At 39.8% G+C, this 7,591-nt stretch overlaps 1 protein-coding gene across 1 annotated transcript; it reads right to left on the bottom strand.

Moving 5' to 3' along the window:
• Positions 1 to 6,391: 6,391 nt before the first annotated feature.
• Positions 6,392 to 7,155, bottom strand: LOC308631161 (large ribosomal subunit protein mL42-like). The gene has a single exon (XM_081262150.1). It carries the CDS (start codon positions 7,045 to 7,047, stop codon positions 6,619 to 6,621), a length of 429 nt encoding a protein of 142 aa, XP_081118276.1. The 5' UTR covers positions 7,048 to 7,155; the 3' UTR covers positions 6,392 to 6,618.
• Between the last annotated feature and the right edge of the window lie 436 nt (positions 7,156 to 7,591).

The raw sequence follows: 7,591 nt of genomic DNA, 5'->3' as shown, positions 1-7,591 counted from the left end.
TCCAGGCTGTAACCACATCCACAGTTAAACTCACATCTGAAGTACTGTTTTCTTCTATCCCAACCCTTCAGTATGCAACATTTGAAGATGCTACTTTGTTCAGAACCTTCCTTCGATTGGACCTCCGGTTATCAAAGGTGATGAATACCAGCTGTCAGTATATATCCTCCAAACTAAATTGTGATTTGATTGTTTTTCTCCTAGTTCCTTTTTAAAATAGAATGTTGCATTGTGGTTTCATTCAAATGTGAATTTCAGTTTTGATAACTGGATCATAGAGGGGTAAGGCAGGATCCTGCTAGACAAAACACTGAAGACATGGCTCTCCTTTTTCTTCTAAAGCTATATGTCCCCCACATTTTTGCCCAAGGGTGCTTGCCTTCTTGATCCCTTTCCAAACACCAAAACTCAAGAACACCCAGATCCTTGGGTGTCCCAGGAACACATATCAGTTTTCTGTTGCAGTCTGTGGATCCGTGGTCCAAATCCCAGAGAGTCCTGGAATGGAAATTGTGCCTGTGGAGAAACACACTTACCCCACACTGCAGGCTGTGGTGTGTCCCACTCCTGTCTACATGCTGACCTCCTCCTTCCTGGCAGAATAATAGAATCCTGTCTCCAAGGCCACTGTTTCTCTGAAAAACTGAATTGGTATTGTAAGTTCATGTTTTCAAAAACATGCTTGGTATTTTCTTCCTCCTTCCTTTGTCTGCAGATGGTTCTCTTATTTTCACTATAAAGGGAAACTGTCCCTTGGTCCCCCTCCCTCCTTTTCCACCAACAAAGCCTTTGTCATGTGAGCCGCTTATGAATAGGTAGACTTGGCCTGAACTTGGAGCTTTGTTACTCATTTGGCTTGCCGTGACTCTCCCCACTGAAGGATGAAGCTGGGTTAATCTTTGTTTCCCTAAACTATAAGATTCTTAGATTATAGTAATAGTTAAAGATTGAGTCATGGGAACATTTGGGAACTTGTTTAAGGAAAGATTTTTTTTTTATTATTATTTGCAGAACACACATGCTTTCAGCTTATGCAAACAAGACATCCTGGCTTGAACAATGGAGCAAGGAGTACTATATGAGGAGCTCATTGTTCTGGGAAGGTAGATAGAACCAGTGAGAAGATGGGTGAGAATGGAGGTGATGGGCGAGCAGAAACACTGGGGATTCCCAGCAACAGGGAGAATTGCAAGAAGCACAGGTGGAGGCTTAGTAAGAAAAAGTGGCTCCCACAGAGGGGAAAGGGTAGGCACTCCTTTCAGTGTCACTCTCACATTTGCAAAAACTTTACCACTGGAGCAGGCTAAGGAACCCAGCAAACCTTCCCCTAAAGAAGGAGATAAAATTCCAGAGGAACCAACCTTATCTCAGGAGGAAAGGGCTGTATCTTGAAGATACAGAGACATGGAAGAATCTGAACAACCAGGTCTTGTGTCAGTGCCCCCCACCCTCCGTTTATTCCCACTAGCTCACACATCTCCTTTGTCCAATCATACTTCTCCATGACCATTCACTCTTCACCAAACCCAGCAGAAAAACAGTTTCTCTGATTTCTTTGGGTCTTCATTTCTGAAGGCTCCCATGTTCACATAAATCTTATATTAAATAAACGTGGGTGCTTTTTTCTTGCTAACTTTCTTCTTGCTCCTCCTCCTCCTCCTCCTTCTTTTTCTTCTTTTTTTGGTTCCAGTAGCTTCAGTCACAAACCTAGCAATGAATGAGGAATCTTTCCACCCTTACACATCATATCCTGGAAATGGCAAAGTTGTTAATGAAACTTACTGAAAGATGGAGGACACAGTGTTGTGACCACTTGTTGAAGTTCGTGGGTTGTAGGCACAGAAAATACCCACAGTGAAGTAAAATGGCCTGATGCAGGTTGGCATCCCAGTTATTATGGGTGGTACTCTGGTACTATACAGGTATGTGTTAAGAAAATGTCCCACATGAACACTCTTCCCAGGGTACCAGGGGCACCTCCCGGCTGGCAGCTTCACAATGCAGGGTGCTGTTGCTCCAACTTCTTTCTGAGTACAGAACCTGCCCTTTGTGGAAATCAGGGTTAGGATGCTGGCTTCATGTCAGTTCCATCTATATGGGGTTCATTGGACCTTTAAACCAAATCCCAGGGGCCAATAGTTTCAAGAAATGTTTTTTCTACTCTTTTAATTTTTGTTATTAATGAAAAGTAATTGTGCCATGAAAAGCGGGGTCGGGGGGACAGACAGAAAGAAAAATTACTCTTTACTTAACAGACGGGAGCAATCCTAACAATCATTCGTCAAGCACTGTTCTACTGCACTGTGTTATCTAATTAGCACAGCCACCGCATGAAGGTCTTCTTGCTCTCATTTACAGTTGAGAAAACTGAGACTCAGAATGGCAAAGTACTTGCCTAGCTATTCAGGACCAGGTCTGTCTTACTTCAGGGTCCATAGTGTTATACTCTAGATCACTATTATTGAAGCCAGCAATAGACAGGCAGTCAGTATAGATAGGTAAATCAAATTAGATGGATTAAGAAGGCCAATTTGAGTAAATCTGGGAAGTTGGAGAGGAATTGAAATGCCTAATGCCTTCAGGTCATCAAGATAACCTGCCCCTGCTTCAATTTATTGCTAAGGTAAACTGTCTCAGGGATTGTCCCTCCCTGTAGGGATTTGTTAACTATGCCCCCTTCTAGTCCAGAGCACTCCAACTTGGCCCCTCCGGCCCATTTGCTTCTCACCTTTTGGCCATCCCACAGCATCTCCTGGGCCTAGTCACGTATGCAGGAAGGAGAAAGAGAAGGAGAAAAGAGCAGGAGAACAAAGGAAGCCCAGGACATATAAAAAGGCAGAACACCCTCGCTTCTTGGGATACCAGCTATGGCCCCCTTCTCCTTCCAGGGAGAAGTCTATGTTACCCCTTTTAAATTAACCCTGCTTTATATGCTTGCCTCTGTGTGCTTCTCTAATGTTCTACTTCAACTTGTAGGGAGTAGAACTCATCTCTGGTAACCAGCAGTATCATTACTATTAATTTAGTCTTTTTTTCCCCTTACATGTATCTTCATATGTGTAATGATCTTCAGGTATCTTCATATGTATAATGACTAACAAAACTACTACATGTCTTATAGGCTGCTTTCTTGAAATATTATCATAAACAGCCAAAATAATTTCTGATCTCAGTAAATGTCCTTTTCTTTAATGAATTTAAAAAAAATGGTTGTTGTTATATTGCATCATATGGACTTGATTAACCTCCTCTAATGGGGCACTTAGATAGTTTCTAATTTTTCATTCTTTTGAATAATGCTTTGAAGAGTCTGAACAAGTAAGTTTTGCTAAGTGCCCCCAGTTTATTACCATCACACTTCCCCTCGGATCACGCTTCTGTGTGTCTGTTCATAAAAATATAGTTTTCTCTGGTTCTTTGGATCTTCATTTATGGTCTTATTTAACTTTGGTTAAATAATCATGGTTTAAAAATATGGTTTCCTCTTGTTAATCTGTCTTTTGATACGGGGTCTTAGCTAAGCACCTTGTGAAGGGTGAGGAAAAGGTACTACCTTTTCTCCCCTACATCGGCAAATAAAATGGTTATCACTTTAAGCTACCAAGTTTTGGGGTAGTGTGTTATACAGCAAAAGCTAGCTGATATGTGCTTGTGTAGCAGATGTTTGTTTTCTCCTGCCTGCTTGTTATGGCCATTTGCTATTCTAGATGGAAAACAGGACACGGAGAGAACCTGATAATGTTATGTCTGCCAGAGGGTGGGTTTTTTTAATTATTAATTTTTAGTTGTCGATGGACACAATACCTTTATTTATTTACTTTTATGAGGTGCTGGGAATTGAACTCAGTGAGTGCCTCACGTGCTAGACAAGTGCTCTATCACTGAGCTATAACCCCAGCCCCAGAGGGTGATTTTTAGTGTTCCCCTATTAACAGGTCATTCAATATGGGTTTTAAAGGTACAGAATATCATTTCTCAATTTCTTTGGCAGTAAACACCCTAATTTATTCTGTGGTAAGCAGCTAGTTATGTGTTTGAATGTTTGAAAAGCCAGTGTGGAGTGATCTCCTGGGCAAAGGCAATGTTCTGCTTTTGCCAGGAATTGAAAAGTTGTTTAAGCATTATGACCAAATTTTCAACAGAGCAGCACCAGTAATTTAAAAAAAAAAAAAAGCAATGTACTTTTTGGAAGAGGAGCTGGGTCATGACCCCTCGTTGCCCCTGTAGCATACCGGCAGGGTATGTATGCTGATATTGCCATGCCAGATCATGAAGGGTTTCAATATGGAGCCTGCAACGTTGCCCCCAAGAAAGACTGTTATCCATCCATTAAAATCCTTGAAACCTGGCCTTGACCGGGCCTCTTTATAGATGAAAGTCCTTTTAGGCATATGTTTCCAGAATATGAAGGTTCATCTATATTGAAGATTTGCTCCGGTGAGTAGTTTTACTCCACTATCAGCTCATCTAGTTTCCAAAAATTCTCTAGCTGCCTTCCCGTCAGCACTCACAGAGTCACCACCACTTGCTTTCACTTTATGAAATGGACACCGATTCTTGAATTATTTGAACCACCCAGAGTTAATGGAATCCAGCCCTTTCTTTCAATATTGCAAACAAATGTTTTGCTTCAGATGTGATCATCGTGATGCAGACAGGGACCACGCTTCTGTCTTTGTCTTGAGTCCAGGTCATTGAAAGTTTCTCCACACCTGATACAGGCCCTTCTCAAATTTTTGTTTGTTTTATTGCCTTCAACGAAGCAGATCCTTTAGCAGCTTCTATCACTTCGTTCTTGTTCAAGATCACAGCTATGGTGGAATGGGACGTACCTGACTGGAAAATGGTAGCCGCCACTGATTTTCCACCTTCGCAGTCTTCAATCACTTTTCATTTCGTTTCCAGGTCAGTCACTCCACGTGGCCTCTTACTGACAAAACATTAGATTTTGTAGCTTTGGTGGGAGGATGAACAGAACATGAAACGAAATCAAGTACAAGAGAAAATGATGAGAATATGAGATGCAGGAAGTGGCTGCCAGCATAGTACAGCAGAATGTTGTATAGTAAACTTTTTTTTTTTTTAATATGTAGTAGTGCACTCTAAAATAAATATAAAACTACAGTATAGTAAATATGTAAATTTGCAGTATGGTCATTTATCATCGTCATCATGCATTCGGTGTGTACATAATTGTAATGTGCTGTAGTTTTATGCAACTGGAAGCACAGCAAGCTTGTTGACAGCAGCATCACAATCACATGAGTGATGGCTTCTACCATGACCTCATCACCACGCTGATGTCTCCAGGTGGTAGGAATTCTTCAGTGCCACATGATCCCCTGCAGTCTATTGTGGACCCTTATGTGCTGCATGACTGAATACTGCGTCACACTTCCTTGGCTGTTTGCAATTCCTTGGAAGATTTCAATTCTGATAATGCACTTTTAGCTTCTTATTGTCCTTCCCTATCTCATTCTATTATCTTTTCATGTAGTTCTTTTCTCTCCCCATATCTTTTACTTCTATTTCACGTGAGCTGTGATTTTCTGTTTTCTGTTCAGGATGCCAAACAGCTTCTAAAAATGTTTTTGGTGCAGATTCTCTAGTAAGTCACTTTCAGGCTTGTGTACTGTGTAAGTTTCCTAGGTTGCCATGACAGCATACCAGAGACAGGGGGCTTCAACAACATTCCTCCCTGTTCTAGAGGCTGGACGTCCAAGAACAAGGTGTCATTAGGCTGTTTTTTTTTTTTTTTTTTTTCCTGAGGCTTGGTTCCTTAGCTTGCAAATGACAGATCACCTTTTCACAGTGTCCTCACATGTATTTTCCTCTGGGTTTGCATATCCCTGGTGTCTATTTGTGTGCCCAAATTTTCTTTCCTTATAAGATGCCAGTCAGTTTGGATTGGGGCATACCATAACAGCCTTATTTTAACTTAATCACATCTTTTTTTTCTGTATTGTCTTCGTAAGTTTATTCTCAAAGGCAATTTGAAAACACCTTCGTGAAGTCAAGAGGGAGGGAAGAGCGAGGACACAGGGAAGTACTGGGGAGCAAAATGTACCAAATTCTGCTATGTCCGGGTACAAATATAACTGCAGTGACTACAGCTTTTCTATATAATTACAATGTACCAATTAAATTGGGTAGAGCAAGCAGATGGGGTAGGGAGAAAAAGGAAGGTACACTGAAATGAAAGTGATCAAATTATGTTGTGTGTATGTACAAATACAGCATAATGATTCCCACTATTAGGTAAAACTAATGCACCAATGAAAATAAATTTGAAAAATTTCTTCAGAAGAAGCATGCATATTTTATTAACCATATTTACACTAATAATAAATGTTTGCATGATGATGTAAAAATACTCATACTAGACACATAAAAATAAGTGGTAGCCTTTAATATCTCAAAAGGAAAATAAATGAAATCATTTCTCTAAATAAAAATGTAAAGTCCAGGATTAATAAATACATATTCTAATATATGAAAAGACATTTTATTATTATATTACTAAATAACATATTAGTGAATACACCAGATTGCATTTTCTCAAATGGCAAATGAGACACCAGATAACATTTTTCTTTGATTCTCCCAGGAGTCTCAATATCATCTGTCTTTTGGAGGATTCGGATTCTTACGACGTCTATGATACTGTCCATGAGGATACCAACGATGCTTAGTAGTAAAGAACATTTTGCTAAGTTTTTCTATCATGGGTCCTTCCTCAAGGTGTTCATCTTTTTCTTCTAATCTGGTTTTTAGCACTTGATCATGTGTTTCTTCATTACTGTGCAAAGGATCTGGTTGAAGAATAGGTTGTGTATGTTCATATGGGATATCCACAGAAGGATGGTAGCATACTATTGTCCTGCCATCAGATGTCAAAGCAAGCTCTACTTTGCAATTATAGTCATCTGGAAGAGAAGAAAATGTGGATTTATGACAAACACCAGATAAAGCACTGTTTTGAACTGGAAATAAATGCTTCCAGAGAATTCTCTTTGACATCACCCATTTAAATGCTATCGATGCCATGGTGTTTTAAGATGATCAGACAATATGATGAAAGATGTTCTGAAGAACAACCACCTTTCAAATCTACTTCTAGGCACATCAATTTTTATTCCAGGAGATCGCCATGTTGCCACTTAATCACCTCTTTAAAGGCCCTATCGAAGGCCCAAATGCAAGTACATTCTGAAGACTCAGCTTCAACATAGGAATTTGGGGAAAGGAGAACAATTCAAACCTAACTGTACCGTGGCTGTGTAATGACATGCCCTTTCCTCGCTAAGCATTGTGCATTAGTGTCATGTCTTGTTTTCTTTATCTCTACGTAGTAGTCATCCTTGCACTAATAGAAGTGTAAATCTTGAAGTGATATTTTCCAATCAGATGAAACATATTTATCTTGGAAGCATTTTTCTTTGTTCACTTAGATTATATGTGTGTGTGTGTGTGTTTTAAAAAATTTCTTGTTTTTGTTTATGTGATTGTTCAAAGGAAAATTACAATGAAATTGACATTGAAAAACTTGTCAAAATAAATTTGGGAGGCCACTATGAAAGTGTGACCATAG

Source organism: Spermophilus citellus (genome assembly GCF_964194105.1).
Source record: "Spermophilus citellus genome assembly, chromosome: 11".
Classification (NCBI taxonomy): Eukaryota; Metazoa; Chordata; class Mammalia; order Rodentia; family Sciuridae; genus Spermophilus; species Spermophilus citellus.
Note: the sequence above shows the minus strand (reverse complement) of the source record. Positions and strands in the feature narration are given on the sequence as shown.

Excerpts from the sequence above, each read along its gene's own strand:
- LOC308631161 (XM_081262150.1), bottom strand. The coding sequence starts at position 7,047 with ATGGCATCGATAGCATTTAAATGGGTGATGTCAAAGAGAATTCTCTGG.